At 50.3% G+C, this 18,403-nt stretch overlaps 2 protein-coding genes across 3 annotated transcripts in view; one reads left to right on the top strand and one right to left on the bottom strand.

Annotated features, from left to right (window-relative positions):
* On the top strand, positions 1-11,990 carry LOC310827304 (uncharacterized protein). Its single transcript, XM_083703144.1, has 7 exons — positions 1-565; positions 4,317-4,523; positions 5,594-5,764; positions 6,436-6,567; positions 7,636-7,808; positions 9,733-9,999; positions 11,235-11,990. Exons 1-7 carry the CDS (start codon positions 79-81, stop codon positions 11,430-11,432), a joined length of 1,635 nt encoding a protein of 544 aa, XP_083559270.1. The 5' UTR covers positions 1-78; the 3' UTR covers positions 11,433-11,990.
* Positions 11,991-12,712: 722 nt separating this feature from the next.
* Positions 12,713-18,403, bottom strand: part of ABCB6 (ATP binding cassette subfamily B member 6 (LAN blood group)) — a 28,155-nt gene continuing 22,464 nt past the window's right edge. For both annotated transcript variants that reach the window (XM_083749925.1, XM_083749926.1), the window contains exons 16-20: positions 16,835-17,009; positions 15,685-15,797; positions 14,235-14,329; positions 13,907-13,975; positions 12,713-13,617 (exon numbers count right to left, since the gene is read on the bottom strand). In XM_083749925.1, coding sequence (XP_083606051.1) covers positions 13,329-13,617; positions 13,907-13,975; positions 14,235-14,329; positions 15,685-15,797; positions 16,835-17,009 — 741 coding nt within the window. In that variant the 3' untranslated portion in view covers positions 12,713-13,328. The remainder of the gene's footprint in view (positions 13,618-13,906; positions 13,976-14,234; positions 14,330-15,684; positions 15,798-16,834; positions 17,010-18,403) is intronic.

Here is an 18,403-nt window from a genome sequence, read left to right as displayed (position 1 = left end):
CGGGGACTGGGAGCCCCGCTGGCCGGGCAGAGCGCGCGGAGCTGCTGCGGGGCGCACGGCGAGGGCTCCAGCCGCCCCATGGCCCCGCTGCTGTTGGCGCTGGCCGCTGCCTCCCTCGCTTGGCCGTGCGCGGCCGCCCCGTCGGGGAACCGCTTCTCCGAGGCGCGGGTGGCGCGCTGGGCGGCGGCGGCGCTTCGGCACGTGGCGGCGGCGCAGTGTCCCGAGCGCGGCGGGCTCTTGCCGCGGCCGCAGTGCCAGCGCCTGGCGCGCCTTTCCCAGGGGCCCGGGCCCGCCGTCTATGTCTCCGAGCCCGCCCGCCCGGGCCACAAGGTGCGGGCGCTGCTGCCCGACGGCTGGGGAGACAGGCCCGGCGCTCCGCCCTTCGTGGCCGGCCGCAACCAGAGCGGCAGCCCGCTGCGCCCCACCGGCGCGCCCTCCGCGCAAGACGCCATCCTCGTGCTGGACCCCACCCCGGGCGCCAACTTCGGCCACCCGCTCCTGCTCTTCTATGTCGACTTCAACGTCAGCCCGCGGCGGTGCCGGAGCCGCGACAGCCTCTACGTGGGTGAGTGAATGCCGCGCATCCTCAGGCCATGCGCGCCCCGTGGACGACCACTCCCAGCAGAGAACATATTGGCTTGCGCCCATCCCACCCCAGGCTTCCTATTTCCTCCTGTTCCATGGTGCCAGGACCCAGATCAGATCTGGCATTTGTGCTCAAATCTGCCCGCATTTCAACCCTAAACTACAAGGAGCAATCCTATAGAGGAGCCTGATCCTAAGCATATGCAGAACGCGTATGCAGAACCGCCCCCAGCATCTGATCTGCGCTGTAAAGGCGTCCACATCAGATGATCCGGCATAAAATAAGGTGGTTTAAATAAACGTTGTACAGCGGTTAGATATGAGATCTAGTCATATCTGAGGCCCAGTGCCCCTCTGGTTTACAAAACAGGCACTTGCGCCTTCCCTTCCCCAAGATTCAGTATCCCAACTGCTGCACCCTGTGACCCGCCTTATCCTCAGGACATTCTTTTCTCACGAAAATTACTGACTGTGTTTATGCACCTTAATCCTCCTCCTGGTGTTCTTCCTCACGCACTGGATCACCTCTTCAGATATTTTGTAGCTTCTTTTTCAGCATCGCTTGGGGCAGAGTGCCCTTTGCCCCAGTATCTTAAAAGACAGGGAAGAGAATGTTGGGGCTGGAGATAAACTGTCCAATAAAGTTTCCACTGAGGATGGGCTAATCTGGAATTAATTAAAAGCAGGTTTTATATTTGATTGATTGATTGGTTGATTGGTTGATTAAAAGCATTTCTAGGCTGCTTGATATTAAAAAAACCCTCTAAACAGTGTACAGAAATCCACAAAAAAGAAAATTAGACAGTATCCTAAAAACAGATAGAACATTAAAAAACAGCAACCCAAGAAAACAGTTATTATAGAATCAGGGACTCAGGAAAAGCTTGAGCCAAAAGATGCGTATTTTCAAGAAAATCAACTGATGGATGATACTTCAGGTATGGCAGAGGGAGAGACATCCCGCAGTGTAGGAGCAATGTTTGGGGTTGCAAGATGATGTCCTCCCAGATAAGACTGAGGAGTGATTTGGGGTCTCCACCTTGTGACTTATCTCAGTTGCTCGAGGGATTTAGTTGCTGCTCTGCAGTAATCCTGGCTCTTCCTCCTTGCCAGACACTGATTTCCATGGTAGGAGCTAAAAGCAGGGTAGGGGGTTTGGTGTGAGATGTGAGGAGCACCTGCTTACTGCGGACTGGTCTTTGGGTTCCCTCTGATCCTATGAGCCAGTGAAATCTGGAAGGAAGGCTGTCTGGCTTCTCCAGCATCCTCCTTTCACATATGCTCCTGTTCTCATCTCCTCTGCCTTCTACACACATGCTTTTATAACTGCAATTGGCAAGTGCAGTTGGGACTTTCAAGGCTCCAACAGTGTTTCCTTTCCATCAGTGAGTTGTGTGTGACGCTGTCCCTAGCTCAGTGTTTGTGTCAGTCCTGTATGCAGTGGCATCCTGAGACCAGCCTGCAGGGGTTACTTGGAGAATTTGGGATAGCCAAGAGAGAGGATCTACTGCTGGAGGGGCATCTCCAGTTCCCTCCTGGGACGCGCTGGGGAAAACTCCATCCCTACAGCCTTACATCCCTACATCAGAGGAAGAGTTTGGTACAGGAAAGTTAGAAGGGTGCAAAGGGTGACAGGTGGAGGCTCAGTTGGGTGGAATCTCTCTCGGCATGACTGTCATTGATGGGCTAATACTCAGGGTGTCTTTCAGGGCTTAGTATGAATCAGGGTTTAGCCCTTTGAACACAGGAATCACAGAATCTGTGGTACAAGATATGTGACAGGAGGAAATCAGCCAAATACTTGTGCTAGTGCAATAGGATTCTCTCCCCGCTGTGCCATCCCCAAATCTGATCCAGAGGGTTGAGAGGAACACCCAGAACAGATTTAGGGGGTGTGCAAAGGGGACGAGAGGGAGAAAGCATTACACTGTGCAAGGAGAATTCCTTGCTCTTCGGCGCTGTAAACGACAGTTTATCTGAGCCCAGGGAGCGTTTCCTTCACATCAGTCTTTCTTGCTGATGTTGAAAAGTAGGATTGTTGTTCTAATCCTAAACTGTCTCACCTGGGAGTAAGCTCCATTGAATTCCATAGGATTTGCTTCTGAGTAGACATAGTAGTATTAGTTAGACATGCTTAGTTAGTTAATTAATTGATTTGTTCTATGTAAATGAGGAAATAAAAAAATTATGAAAGGGGGGAAAGCATCCTTAAAAAGAAATATATTTATGTGCATTATTGTATATTGCAAGCAGTGGCGTAGCGTGGGTTGTCAGCACCCGGGGCAAGGCAAGTAATTTGCGCCCCCTAACCCTAACCCCCAGATGTTGCGCTCGGTGTGGCCGCCCCCCCTGCACCCCCCACGCTACGCCACTGATTGCAAGTCCCATATTAGAAGAGATTTTCACTCAAGTGGCTGAGACAACAGAGGAGGGATGCATATTCTTTCTTTTAAAAATAATTAACCTTCATTATTTTAAAATGATTAACTTTTTTTTAGTGTGATTAATCATGGAGTCCTTTTTTTAGCCTATCAGAAATGTGTTCTAATCCATCAGCCTTGTGAATTAATTAGCCAAGCATTGCAGCCTAACTAGCAACCAACTCCTTTCTTATCCTCTCCATTTTTGGAGGGAGTTGTTTTATACCCCATACTTTACACCTCTAGGAGGAAATCCTCTTTTATTCTGCTTGGGGAGACAACATTCTGACTTGGTTCTGCAGAGTTTACAGTAGAGATGTAGTATGCACAAGTGGCACAATTATGGCTTGTTGTTTTAATATTTTTATTGAAGTTTTAGATAATATATACAAACAAGAATGCAAAAAATATTGTGAAGCCCCAGCAAACCAGGAGGCAAATGGTCATAAACAGTATATAATAAGACAAAATAAAGAAAAACAAGATGTATATTTTCTCTGGTCTTTCCACAGGGTTGAGGGTGTTGCACATGACTGCTCTATAAACTGCTCATCGATCACAACTGAAGCAAAGATTCATTCCCCTCACCTGTTCCACAGAATCTAATAATCTGTTGGAACCTTTTTGAACTCTGCTTGTCCCATGGAGAAATTAAGAAAATCAAGAAAATTAAACCATGCACTAAAATAAAATAATATTAATGTATATATAATAATATATTATTCTGTGTCCAGGGCAGCTTTCTACCAGCTCCATCTGGTATGCCAGCTGAGACCCTGCCTGCCTGTGCACTGTCTCGCCAGAGTGGTACATGCTCTGGTTATCTCCCACTTGGACTACGGCAATGCACTCTGCGCGGGGCTACCTTTGAAGGTGACTAGGAAACTACAACTAATCCAGAATGCGGCTGTCAGATTAGTGACTGGGAGCGGCCACCGGGCCATATAACACTGGTCCTGAAAGACCTCCATTGGCTCCTGGTACATTTCTGAACAAAATTCAAAGTATTGATGATGACCTGTAAAGCCCTAAACAGCCTCGGTCCAGTATACCTGAAGGAGCGTCTCCGCCCCCATCTTTCAACCCAGACACTGAGGTCCAGCACCAAGGGCCTTCTGACGGTTCCCTCATTGCAAGAAGCGAAGCTACAGGGAACCAGGCAGAGGCCTTCTCAGTAGTTGCACCCGCCCTGTGGAACGATGTCAAGGAAATAAACAATGATCTGACTTTTAGAAGACACCGGAAGGCAGCCCTGTATAGGGAACTTTCTCAGCAGGTTTTATTCCAGACATGTTTGTTCTTTGCCTGCAGGCGGATACGAATGCTTGATTCCAGCCCAGAGGAGCCGCTGTGAGAACCAGCTGAAGCGCCGACCGGGCCGTGGCAAGGGAAGGAGCCAGCGGTCTGTGGGACGCATCCGCCGCGAGGAGCCCCCCGTCGGTCTCTGTGAGATCCATTTTCTGCCCATGGTAGTGGTGGCACAGGACCCCAAACACCTACAAAAGCTGAACTGTGTGGGTAAGTCCCTGGATTGGATGGGCAGTAGGGTGGAGGGGGGCAGGGTTACAGGATCAGGATTGTAAACCACAAAGGAGACTCCCCCACTTTCAGGATTTAGGAAGTCCAAAGGTTGATATGTGGGCAGTGGAGGAAGAGGGGATGCAGCAGGTAGATGACAGTCTGGCACAGTGGTTAGATTGCCTGGTTAGGACCTGGGAGACTGAGGTTCAGATCCCCACTCAGCCTTGAAGCTCATAGGGTGACCTTGGGCCAGTCACTGTCTCTCAGCCTAACCTACCTGGTTGTGAGGACAAAATGGAAAGGGGGAGAACAATGTGACCACCTTTTTATTTATTTATTTCAACAGTTTAAAGGTTAAAAAGATACACTAATCAGTTAAAACTGTAAAAAAGCAGAAAACTTTCTTAAAGTGCCTGCTGAAACAGAAAAGGTCTTCAAGAGGTGTTGGAATCTCAGCTGGAAGGGAGCACCACAGAACTGGAACTTAATTGTCCCAAGTTTACCCTTGGCCTAGGGCAGTGGCGTAGCATAGGTTGTCAGCACCCAGGGCAAGGCAAGTAATTTGCGCCCCCTAACCCATGGATTTGACCCCCTAACCCTAACCCCCAGATGTTGCGCCCAGTGTGGCCGGCCCCCCTGCACCCCCCACGCTACGCCACTGGCCTAGGGCACCTCAACTCACCAATCATTTTCTTATTTCCTGTGTCCAGAGGTGGATCTACTTCGAAACTAATGGAGTTTGAGCTTCAGGGCCCTGAATCCTGGCAGTGCCCCAGAAGTAACTTCCGTCCCCATTGCTTAAAAAAAAAAAAAGACCCCATATGAGTGGATTCATTTTTTGTTGTCTATATTTCAATAATCCCAAGGTCTGAGAGTCTGTAGCACAGATGTTGTAAAGGCGTGGTGATCTGTTGTGGAATGACCCCATTGAAAATGATAACGGTGTTTACCCAGACCTCGTTGTGAAGGGGCCCCCATGACAGTTCAAGGGTCTGTCTGGGTCTGCTCCATGGGCCTGAGGTTCTTTCCCCTCCTCCTATCCTGCTACACTTCCTTTTCTTTCCCAGATCTCCGTGGATACAGCCCCTGCCCGGAGCCCCTGCCCCTTGCGAGCTCCAGCTCCACAGCCGCTTACTGCGAACTCAACAAGAACACACGGCGATGCCACAGGCAGCAGCTTCCACTGTACAAGTCTTGCCGCATGTACCAGACGTGTGACCACGCCGTGCTGATTGCAGGTGAGAAGTGGTGCTTGGGAGCTGCAAGGATTTGCTGGTTCTGGGAATCTGAAGCCATCAGCGGTGTGAGGCGATTTTTTTCCTAGGGTAACAGTTAGGGCCAGAGGCACCAGCTTGTGAGGGCGATTGCGGGAGGGGGCGTGTGTGTGAGAGAGAACATCACACCTCCCTCCCTAAGCCAGGCAGAAGCTTCCTGGGCTTTGGGAAGGAAGTGCCAGGCTTTAATACTTCAATATTCTAATTTAGTGGGGACATTTAGGGAACTAGCCTAGTCCCCCAGTCCACTGACCGCACATCACTGCAAGCCATTGCATTTGGCCAGTGGATGGATGAGGGTGAATCTGATTGGAGGCTCAGCCTTGTGCTGCGTTAGCCCATTGGTCCACCTAGCTGAGTATTGGCCACTCTGATTGGCAGTGGCTCTCCAAGGTTTCAGACAGCGGACATGCCCAACCTTATCTGGAGATGCCGAGGATTAAACCTGTCTCTTTCTGTGTGCAAGTACATGCTCTGCTACTGAGCTACAGCTTTGTTCTACTGGGCATGAGCTTAAGGGGCCCCTTTTTCTCCTTGAGGGGCAGTGTTAGTGCTCCTATGCCCCTTGCAACCAGCTTCAGCCTCTCCTCCACCACGTTTCCCCCCCTGGATTGCTTACTGCGCTTCTCCCCCAGGAGGCTGGCAGGAGCAGGTCACCTACCCCCGCCATGCGCAGAACCTGCTGCTCTTCTACCAGATGCTTCGACGGAACGGCTTCCGCCAAGAGCACATCAAGGCCTTCTTCGCGAGTGAGGGGCAGGCCTCAGGTACCAGCACGAAACAGAGCTAGCTGTCGGCTGCAAGGGTGGGACGGGGCTCTTGGTTTCCTTAGGGGGGTGGGTGACTTTTCAGTGCCCATAGGTAGGGCTGGGCGATAACCTGGTTTTCAACATTGTGATATATCGCCAGCTAAATATTGTGATAGATTGATATATCATGATGTCTAAAATAAGGAGGAAGGAAGAGATGAGGGGAGAAGGAAGCAGTTGAGATACTTCACCTGGCCCTACAGCTGAGCAAGTCCCCATACCGCTCCTGCTCAAGCCAGCTGGAGGGACTTCCTTAATTTTCAGCATCAGCTAGCTTCACAAAACTGTGCTTTCTGCTGGCTGCTTCCTGGTGCAGACACAGACACAGGCACACACACACACAGAGAGAGAGAGAGAGAGAGAGAGAGAGAGAGAGAGAGAGAGAAAGAGAAAGAGAGAAAAGGGAGGGAAGAGCACCTGCTCATTCAACTCAGGGAGACATAGAAGCACTGGGTGGTTTCCTGATTTTTCCAGTATTGTGATTTTTGCATAATGCGTGGACCAAACCACCTGTGGGGTATTTTGCAGAGTGGGCTAATGAGGGAACCTAGCAAATATTCCCATGCTGCTCCCAACTCTGGCCCCTTCCCAGATGAGCAGGATGTGGTGGCAGGGAGCAAGTGGCGGTAGGAGGAATGAAGATGCCACGGGGAAGGTGTTCCCAAACTGTGGTCAAGCTTCTTTCAGGTGGTTCGCATTAAATAGTCAATTGTATTTTCATGCTTCTTCATTTTTCTTTCCTTGTGTTTTATTACATTACAATTTGAATCGACAGAACACAATAAAACACGTAGAAGGACTCGGAATACATCTTGAAAAATCAGGCAGCATCTAGCATGGTGTATTCCAATTGGTACAACAGGCATAAAAAAACTTTAAGTGGTGTGCCAAGACCAATCATTTTTGGGTGGTCTGTGGGGGAGACTGCTGCTTTGGTGTATGAGACTGGAGTGGGTTGGAGGGAGGAGACCGGCCTTTGGGACACGGGATTAGCAGATCCCTCTCTCCCTCTTCTTTTCTGGACAGTGACTGTGGAGATGGGCGACGTGCACCCAGCCACCGAGAAGCTGGCCATTCGCTCCCACCTGGCCCTGGTCTGCAGGAGCCTCCACTGCGCCGACTCGCTGGTGCTCTACCTCAACAGCCCAGCAGCCAGCGATGGCACCATGCTGCTGTGGGATGCCAACCGTAATGGCATTGTAAGTGGGGGGTCAGGGCTGGAAGCGAGGGAGAGGCTGTCTAAGAGGAGCAGGGCAGCACTTGTCCATGGAGCTGCCAACATTGGCTGTCCCAGGCACTCGTCTCTCTACTCCCATTATGAAACATCACAAGCCATTTCTGTATTGACTGATTGATTGAATTTATATACCACCCTATACCTGGAGGTCTCAGGGTAGTTCACAGAAAAGATCACAATATATAAAATCAAAATAAGTACAATAACCCAATAACACCTCCCCCAAAAGGGCCACATTTCAAAAGGGTATAGGAGACAAAATGAATCTGCTGCTGTTTTCTTTTTTTGAGGATTTTTAAAAAAATAGCCAAGCCAGGCTGATCTATCATCATTGTTCAGGTATGATGGGAATGGTCCAGTTTTTTTAGCCCTTTGGCCTTAGCTATGATAGGAGGAAGGTTCTATCCCATCCTCTGTCCCCACTATTGATATCAACCCAATCCTACTGGAATTTTGCATGTGTAGCCAAAACCCTCCAGAGCTTAAGGGTGGATGGGGTGTGCATTATCAGAGGATGGTGGGGTGGCAGGATGGATCCAGGTATGACATCACTGTAGGAGGAGAGAAGGGTATGTGCCTCTTCCCTCTCTCCCTCCCACCTCTCCTCTGGTGCACAACCTCTATATGTGAATTAACGTGTGGGGGCACAATAAATACAGTACCGCACAAGTTACAAAGTGGTGCTGCTTATTTCACAGCAGGGATATCATCTCTTGGGGCACATCTCTTGCCAATTTATTGGGGGAGTAACCCACCAGGTAAGTTAGGCAGAGGAAGAGAGAGAGGAAGAAATACATCGAGGAAATGGTCTAAATTAGTCCCCATGAGCAATGCTATTAAATATATTATTTTGTCAAGGAGTCTGTGGCTCTGCCCAGGAATTGTCTCCAGGTGAATTGACACAGCCGTACGCTGACCCATAGAAATCCAATAGGAAACCCGTCATGGTGTTCTTCACTGCTCCTCACTTTTAAAAAGTTAGACTTTTGATTCCGTGACAATAGCCACAGCCATAGGCCACCTGCCCAGTGGTCAGCCAAGCGCTGATGAATGTTGCTTGTTGGGAAAAGCTACAGGTTGGTGCAGAATAAAGCAAGCAGCAGCAGAAGCAGGTTAACTTACAAGTAAAACCGCTTGGAGGTTTTACAGCAGTCAAGCGGTATATGCATCTTGTTAAATGAATGACTCCTACTTCATCATGATACATCCAAAAAAGGACCTTGGCTATTGATGCTAATGTCACCTGCCTAGCCAAGCAGGGAATGGGGATGCTAACAATATAAAGGAGACTTTCACTCATGCATTTATCACATGGGGGTAAGCCAATATCAATTGCTTGCAGGGAGCAGTGAAGTCGGGGTGCCAAGTAAACCCATCTGGGGCAGAAAAATGCGGAGTGGCTGCCTAGGATGCTTGTGCACACATACAAAGCGGCACCAGCCCTTCTCAAAGGCCTGCATTTGGCCATTTGCCAAGTTTCCTTTGGGGTTTCCTAGGCTGGAAATGGAAAGTGAAGTGAGCCACTTTTGGCAGTGGGGTGAAGGAGGAGGAGGAGGTCACCCCACCTGTCCCAGCATGTCCTGGGAAGCCCGACTGGAGGAAGGAGAGATGCTGACAGAACTGCAGGTGGAGGCTGCAGCCCTCTCCTCTCCTCTGTTCCCTTCAAAGGGCCGTCCAGCTCTTTCATGTGTGCCTGCAGGGAGAAAACAACACCGGCCTTTGCAGTGGGTGCTCGCCCTGTCTTGCTCTTCCCCATTTAATCCGTTCCTTTTAACTCCCAGGCAGTGGAATCCCCTTGATCTCCCAACTGTGGAGCAGGGAGGGGTGTGCGTGTGTGTCTGTGACCAAGGGGCAGGTGCTGATGAGCTGTCCCTTCCCTGCAACAGGCAGATCCTAAGGAGCGGTACCCCATCTCGGAGCTGCTAGCAGACTTGGAGAGCTGCAACGCTCGCCGGGTTCTCCTCTTCCTTGACCAGAGCTATCCGGGGCCACTGACGAAGAAGCTGCGGGCATCACGGCACCATCCCAACGTGGTGCTCATACGTAGCACCACCACCGCCACTGCCACCACTACCGCTAGCGGTGGGTCGGCTTTTGCCGAGTTCTGGGCCGGACTGCAGCCTGACCAGTGCCTCCTCCAGCATTTGTTGCCGGTAAGTGCCGTGGAAGGAAGGTGGGCCGTGATTGTTCGGAGTCCAAGGCGTGGTGTTTGCAGAGCATAGGAACATATGGAGTCAGGCTAATTGTCCAATGTTGTCTACTCTGGCAGTGGCTCTCAGGTTTCATGTTGCCTGCTGTCAGGTCCTTTTAACTGGGGACATCGGGTTTCGAACCTGCTACCTTCTGCATGCATATGCTCTGCCACCAATTTATGGTCCCTCAAGAGATGGCAAGGATACATTTGTTTGTTCTGGACATAAATACCAGGAGGCTCAAAATAGTGACTAGGAAGCCCATCCTCAAATTGCTTTTGGCAGGTGGCATTAGCAACAGGTGTCTCTCCAGTTCAAAGTGGCCCCTTCTAGTGGCAGGATCACTAACTGGGTGGCAGCACTCCCTGGGCTCTACTCCCAGTTCCAGGGGAGGGAAGAGGGGAGTAGAGACATTGGTGTTTAGCCAATTAACATAGATGAAAACTGGCCTGTGCTGTGCAGCAAGTTCAGGGCAGATCACAGCTCCTGGTAAGGCCAAGCCATCTTATGCACCATCTTGCAACCAGTTTGGTTTCTCCTCTGTGCATAGGGAAAGTGTTGGGAATTAATTGGGCAGCACAACAGACTGAGAAATAAATGCTTAGGTGTAGAGGCAGCAATGCTGAAAACTAGAACTTGGCAAATGGCCAGAGCCAACCTTTGCTCATGTAACTGACACACAGGCCATCTGTGATGACAATTAGAGAATGACATCTGAGGTTTGTGGAAGGTAGCTTGCACTAAAGGAGTCTTTTGATGTGCAATGTGGCACATTTGGAAAGAAAAACGTGTGTTTTATTACATCCCACCCAATTAGTTTTACTGCTCAAAAACAGACCATTGCCATTAAAAGGAAAAGGAGTGTACATTCAAGGTAGTTTGAACTGATTTTTTAATCAAGTGCAATGGATCCAGGCTAAATTGGTTAATTCCAAGTGATGGCACAGGGTTGGATGCAACAAACTAAAGGAAGTCACTGAAACTTACCATTTTTTAGAGCATGTGGAAGCCAGCCAGGCAGCCTTAATTCAGTTTGCTTTACTGGCCATCCTTACAGGCCGATTATCTAAGATACTGAGATAATGTACCTGAAACACTGATGCGTTGGAAGTGCTATATAAACATTAATGCTGATGACAGATTGAGTTGTGGCCCAGGGCAAACTTAAGTGAAGCAATATCTCTCATTCCTTGCAGGTGGGTCCATGGTCTGCAGTCTTTGGCTCGGGCACCCCAGCCCAGCTGCTCAACGTCTCATTAGCAGGGGCGCCCTGCCACTCTGTGCCACCCCTGGGGGAAGAGGAGCGCCAGCGCCGCTACCAAGGCTGCCAGAACCTCCCCACCATGTTGTGGTACCAGAGCAGGCACCAGCAGCTGCAACAGGACGACGACTGAGCCTCAGTGGGGTGCTGCCTTGGGACTTTCCACTGACCCTTCCCCCACACCCCATGAGGTTCTTCTTGGCTTCGGAGGACATGGGTGGCGTTAGCGATAGCTAACAGACAGGATTGTTGCTGTGCAAACTGCTGCACAGGACCCTCAAAAGCCGCTTCCGGCAGCCAGAGCTAAAAGAAGCCAGGTACACACATATATATAAATATATATATAGCCAAGCCTATTCTGGCATCTTCAGATATGGCCAAGCATGCGGACGGAAGCAGTAGGGTGACAATCATTGCTAGACTAGTAAGTCAGAGCACCACAGAAGTATGGGAAGAGTAAGTGGGGAACAGCAGCTGCCCTAATGCAGACACTGTGCTGCACAAACACCCCCCCCCCAAAAATATGGCAGTTTCCTCCCCCCCCCCTTTTACTTGGGAGCTAAAGTTGAAGAACTCTTGCATGTAAACCCTAAAGCACCCTCTGCTGAGAGAGATTGTGGGAATGGGGAATGTGCTGTAAAACAACCAGCCCCCTGAATAAAAGGGCCACTGTTCTTGGCTTCCTCCTTCAGTTGCTGTTTTAACTTGTTGTGGTGCCTTCTTGGAGTTAGAAGCAGTAAGGCAACAAACTAATGTCTGACGCTGCAAAGATAAAGCTGAAACTGATCAGAACTAGGGATTGGCTCCTTTCCCCCTCTGTGTCTGTTACTCTCTCCAGCGCTAGGTCCATGGATAGTTCTGTCTAAAGATCTAGAGGCAGAATTCCCAGAGTCTTGGCCAGGGCCACCATCGCTTGCCCACGCAACCCAAGACTGCCTGAAGCTGAATAGCTTTACAGTAGGAACCCTTTAGGTCCTTCTGAAAGCGGCCTCCATAGAGCTACCAAACAGAAAAGCAGCTACCTGGGCTGATAGAAAGACGTTTCTTATTATTTTTCTGTGCCCTGCTCTTCCTTTCTACCCTGTCTCTGTGACTCCAGGTCCCCTCTTGTTTTCCCATGTCCTTGTAGTCAAGGGATCCAAGTAAACCAGACCCATTTGAGAAGCACTTTCTCTCTGTGCTCTCCGTCGTGCAGAAGTGAGAAGGGTCCCCATCCCATCTGCCTGCCAGCCAAAACTCCTTTGAGATAGAGAACCCGTTGTTGTCAGCATGACTCCAAGCTCCCAGCATGGCCCAATAAGGATGATGGGAGTTGTAGTCTGCCAACATCTGGAGGGGGGCATGGGGTTCATTACCCTAACCCTTTTCGAATCCTTCTCCCCCGCAGGCAAAACTAGAAACGGGATCCAGGGATCTGAAAACACTTTTTCGAGTTTATGAAAATTAAAACGGGACACCTCAAAATCAGAACTTACAAAAACACACACACACAGCCATTCTGCAGGCTTCTCCCTCTGTGGTTGTATACAAAGTGCTGGCAAATGTTCACGCATGCCCCCCACCTCCACACTCCATTCATCTTTGCAAGGGAAGACATTTTGCTGGGGAGAAGAGTGGGGCAAGGCAGCCCTGGTCCCTGCCTCCCCCCACCCCCACCCTTTCGCAATTCCCTGATAATACACCTGGATCACCAAGCAACAGCTTTCCCAGGAACGCTGGCAGTAGCTTGGAGAATATACTCTGAAGTTGCTCTAGCACTACGGGCAGGTCCTGCTCATGAAGAACTGCATGCTGGGAACAGTACGCAGACTGAAGTCTTCCTCCAGTTTGGTCTCCATGGCTTCACTGCTAACTTGGTGGATCATCTGTGTGCTTTGGGTGCCTGAGCATTTCCCCCTTTATGCCATACAGAGGAGGTTCAGAAGTCTAACAGCAGAGGTGGCAGCTGCTGCCTTTTTTGCTTCGAAGCCACATCCTTGCAGGATTTGCTGTTGTCACTGTCAGCTGCTGAGTAGTTCTCGTTGCTTGGCTATGATTCTGTGCTTGCCTCTTCTTCCTCCCCCTCTCCCTCCTCTGTCTCCCCCTCTCCCTCCTCTGTCTCCCCCTCTCCCTCCTCTGTCTCCCCCTCCTGCTCCCTCTCCTCTGTCTTTTCACTGGTTGCATAGGCAGAGCCTTCCTCGCTTCCTGCTTTGGTCGAAGCACTGGCCTTGCTTTCTGCAGTAGACTCAGCACTGATCTTGCTCTCCACCTCCGTGTCACTTCCTTGTTGCAGCCACATGTCAGAGTAGATGCCACCTTTGTCCACTAGCTGGTCGTGCCTGTTAAAGGGGCAGAGAGAGTTAATTTCACAAGGCTCCATGCCAGGTAGGCCCCCTTCGTCCCTCAGAAGCATCCACAGACCCACAATTTGCTCGCCTTCGTTGTGGATCCTTTTGAAGATACACAGCCAAACCCTGTGGCCATTCTGCTTGTAAAACTCTGACGGCCTTAAAGGGCTTGCGATCTGCATAACTTATACAGATTGCAAAAATAAAAAATCCTTGGCTGGATTGCTGGTTATAAATCTTACTTTATAATTTTTAGCACTGGGCATGGCTAAGAGCTTACCTTCCTCGCTCCATCACTCGGCCATCCTTGATAACTAGGATTTGATCGGCTTTGATCACAGTGGAAAGCCTGCAGAGAGAGCACAACCACCAAAGCTGTTATCAAGAGGGCAGAATGCAGTAGTGATCCCTCCCCAGCTCAGGACTCTCAGTATAACACACCACGTTAGAGCTCCCCAGAGAGGGAAAAGGAGTCTGCCTGGAGAAATCGATGCAAGTGAGGAACTAGTATTTAGGCTCTCCTCTTCTGAAGGCTGCAGCATCTCTCTAGCTGCTATTATGCTGAAGCCCTGAACAGAAAGCTCCTGTGGCAGGATGTTTGCCCATACCTGTGAGCCACGATGATGGTGGTGCGGTTCGCACACACTTTAGCCAGGGATGCCTGGATATTCCTCTCAGTCTTGGTGTCCAGTGCTGATGTCGCCTGAAAGTGATCCCAGAGTGCATTATAACAATAGAATTATACAGTTCTAAAACCGCTGCAATTATGAAACAGGTTCAAAATGTACCAGAACATCAGTTGCAAACTCAAGGCAAAGCAGTGGGTGGATGAAGGTCGGGGACTCTTGACACTGATTGCCAAGAATGGCAGAGAAGATCCCTTGGGTCAGGTGAAATGGTAAAGAAGGTCTCCAAGTAGCTGAATAGCATCGTGGCAGTGAATGGAGGCTCCCAGATTCAGGAAGGCTGAGTGCTACCCATTCTCCCAACCATTTCCAGGGTTTCAGCTCCAAGAAAGGAGAGCATATGCAGAAGGGGGCAAAGGGCAGATGAAGGCTAGCTTTAGGAACAAGGAAACAAGTGTGACCCACAACAAAATGTTGCAGCATGAAATGGATAGTTCAGTCCATCCCTCCTCACCCAAACAGTCAGCCAGCATTTATTGCCACTAAGCATGTTTTGGGGTGCTTTGTTTTTGTTCCCTTATGGTTATCCCCCCCACAGGCCTACTTGGTCTCCTCCAGGCAAGCTGATACCTCCCCTCCTGTGCACGGGTGGCATAGTTCTGGCTACATAAGGAGAGCCACACATCCATGAATTTCAGAAATAGATGGAAGAAACATTGTACTGGGAAGGCTTCTGACCAAGGCTCCCGTCACTTCATTCCAGTTCCCTTCCCCACCCCCACCCCATTTTTCCAATCCGCCAATAGTCAGCCAGCATTCTGTGCCAACTTTGCACGCTCAGTCCTTAATTCACTTATTTCTGGCATGCTCTCTCCCCTTCAGATTTTGTTTGCTTATTCCTAAATGATTTCCGTATTAATGCAAACTTTGGTGGTTCTCCTGAGCCTGAAAGTCCTCCCCCCTCTTTTGTGTGGGTGATAGCGTTTTGGCAACATAAAGGTAAAGGTAAAGGTACCCCTGCCCGTACGGGCCAGTCTTGACAGACTCTGGGGTTGTGCGCCCATCTCACTTAAGAGGCCAGGGGCCAGCGCTGTCCGGAGACACTTCCGGGTCACGTGGCCAGCGTGACAAAGCTGCATCTGGCGAGCCAGAGCCGCACACGGAAACGCCGTTTACCTTCCCGCTGGTAAGCGGTCCCTATTTATCTACTTGCACCCGGAGGTGCTTTCGAACTGCTAGGTTGGCAGGCGCTGGGACCGAGCAGCGGGAGCGCACCCCGCCGCAGGGATTCGAACCGCCGACCTTTCGATCGGCAAGTCCTAGGCGCTGAGGCTTTAACCCACAGCGCCACCTGCGTCCTTTGGCAACATAAGGACCAGCAATTGGAAAACGGAGATTGCTCTCTGTGTGTTTGATTATTTGCCTTCTTCACCTCATCAAAGAAGAGGATCTGGGGGTTCTTTAAGATGGTGCGGGCAATAGCGACTCGCTGCTTCTCCCCTCCACTCAGCTTCAGACCTCGCTCGCCAACCTGTGTATCATAACCTGCCAGGTACAAGTGGACAAAGAAAAATCAAATGCTGTGTAATAGAGAGTGACTACCTGTGACTGTGAGTGCCTTGGTTCTTTTGGCCACTTACAGCATCTTGCTACACCTCCCTGCTATACTGCCAAGGGAGATTTGATATAGACACTTTTAGCAAACCCAAAGTCTACTGGCCGGGGCGCTTTAAAACAGGAAGGGATGGGACAGACTCTGAATATCTAGTTTTGGAAGCCAATCCTGATTGCTCTCATTGCCCAAAGGTCCTTCTATCAACTACTCTTACAGGGTTTCTGGGGTGGGAGTCTGGACTGCCACAGACCTTGCTCATGTTAACTGAAGAGCTAAAAAAGCTTTTAGAATACATTGAGTAGGATTCCACTAAGTTGTGTGCGTTGGATGACGTCCACTCACACAACAGAACTTCCTCCCCTCTCCTCATGCTGCCTGCCCCCAAAATCTGCTCTGGAGAGTGGGGGGAACCCTTGTGATGGGTTCAGTGTGTGTGTGAAGGACCAGGAGTGTATGTGGCTGGGGGAGAAGGAAAAGTCCCATTGTGGGAAGTGAACTCATTCCCTGTGCACGTATCCCACTGAATTCGACCCATTGAGATGACCAGAGTCTGTAAGGAAGACCCCAAGAGGGAGAGGGTAAGAGCCAGGGGCAGGTCCTTTCGGTTCAGATAAGAACACAGGAAGTTGCTGAATGAGGAAGCCCTCTATCTCAGCACTGCCCACACCTGCCTTCCCCAGTCTGGTGCCTCTTGCCCTCCCTGGCCATTGGCCAAGTGAGAGAAGGCACTCACTAGCTGCTGCTCTCCTGGGTCTCAGGTAGGAGCCTCTCTGTCTCAGCCCTGCCTGGAGAGGCCAAGTGATGAAACATGGGGCCTTTCGCATGCAAGGCATGTGCTCCACCAGGGAGCTGCAGCAGAAGAGGAGGCATCCGATAGAAGCATCCTGGGTTTACAGCATCCTGCAGGGTATATTATGAGCTTGATGACACAGCAAGCATAAGCCAGAGGTGGCAAGCAGCCCCTTACCATCGGGGAAAGTGAGGATGCGTTCATGGATATTAGCCGCGATCGCCGCCTCAACCACCTCCTCGTTGGTGGCATCAATGCGTCCGTACCGGATGTTGTTGCGAATGGTATCGTTGAAGAGGACAGTGTCCTGAGGCACCACACCAATGTGGGAGCGCAGCGAAGCCTGCTTGGCCTGTGGAGAAAGGGAAATGGGTGGGTTGCAATGGGGGCAGAGAGAAGGGAAAGGAAGACATCGCCCAGCTAGGAATAGTGTACAAACACACACACCCTCCCCAAAGCAGTGTGGTGTTATCACAGCCTTATGGAGAGTTTAGCTTGAGGCATCTGCAAGGTGGGTTTTGTCACCATGAACAACCATGATGTCACACCTTGAAGTGGGGGCAATTTCCCAGGTTAGACTGCAGCCACCACCCAACCCAATGCCCTCTTTTATGGTCCATTCTTGATTAGATGACTTCTGCTCATACACACTGGCGGAGGAAGAGGAGTGTGGGGGGAGTGCACCGCCCCCAACAGCGTGATCTTGGTGGGGTGCCATCTTGGCTGCTCCCCCCCACCCCTGCTGGGTGCCACGCCCCCGGAACGTGACCATGCCCCTGTGGGCAGTGCGCCACATCCCCGGGATGCGCACCAGCCCCGCCCCCACCTGCTCTCCGCCTCCCTCCCCCCCTGGTGCCGGAGCATGAAGCTCTGCCACTGCTCATACATGATCTTGCTCTCCATAACACCTGCAAACATTTCAGGGCTTCAGTTCCCATTGGTGCATGCCCTGTAGTTTCCTGCTGAAATCATGTAACTTTTCAAATTCTTCATGTTCTGGGTTGTTGTCCTTTGTCCTGCTTTTGTTGCGCCTTAGCGCAAGAATTGCCCGTCCTGAAGCATTGCAGAACAACGAATAAATGGTATGTGTACAGTCCAGGGTAAATCTCCTGCCAATACGCTATAGCAACACGCTGCAGAATATACCCGCAAAATGAGTCACCAGTCTAGAGGGCCCAGTAACACAAATCCCAGGGTAGAACTTAGAGAAGGATTATTATTTGGGCAGCCTGGCCATTCTCTGGACATTAGAATTGTAACCCTTTCAGTGCAAGACACATTCTATTATTAATCTCTGTTGAGATGAGCATCATGTCAGGGGCTTTCCTCACTATAGGAGATGTGGAGAAAGACAGGTGATGGCAAATGAGAGTCACACAGTTGTTTTTTTAATCCAAGAGCTGAAGGCACTTTGAATGAGCAAATCACCACTTGTGATGTGGACACCTGCTCTTCTGTTGCTTTTGGTAAACATGTTTTGCTATTTTTGGGAAATTAGGTGGAGGTTTGTGGGGGGGAGAATGGTTTGATCAGAGGGAGAAAAGAAATGTGTGCGCACACACAACATGGGAAGGGATGCATCTTTCAAGCTTCCCTCCACACTCTTACATGCTTGTTTCCCGTGCTATCTACCCTGCATATCAGCATCCATTGCTTCCTAGAGATATTTTGCTCCAATGACCAGTGAAAATAAGAACCCTGCAGAATAGGTTTTTTAAAAAAATTAAAAACCCTAGTGGGGGAGGC

Source organism: Podarcis gaigeae (genome assembly GCF_964106915.1).
Source record: "Podarcis gaigeae genome assembly, chromosome: 1".
NCBI classification, from domain to species: domain Eukaryota; kingdom Metazoa; phylum Chordata; class Lepidosauria; order Squamata; family Lacertidae; genus Podarcis; species Podarcis gaigeae.
The sequence above is the reverse complement of the archived record's forward strand: the minus strand, read 5'-3'. Positions and strand labels throughout refer to the sequence as shown.

Excerpts from the sequence above, each read along its gene's own strand:
- LOC310827304 (XM_083703144.1), top strand. The coding sequence starts at position 79 with ATGGCCCCGCTGCTGTTGGCGCTGGCCGCTGCCTCCCTCGCTTGGCCG. Across the intron at positions 5,765-6,435 it reads CCACGCCGTGCTGATTGCAG|GAGGCTGGCAGGAGCAGGTC; the intron begins GTGAGAAGTGGT and ends CTTCTCCCCCAG. Across the intron at positions 6,568-7,635 it reads GAGTGAGGGGCAGGCCTCAG|TGACTGTGGAGATGGGCGAC; the intron begins GTACCAGCACGA and ends TTTTCTGGACAG.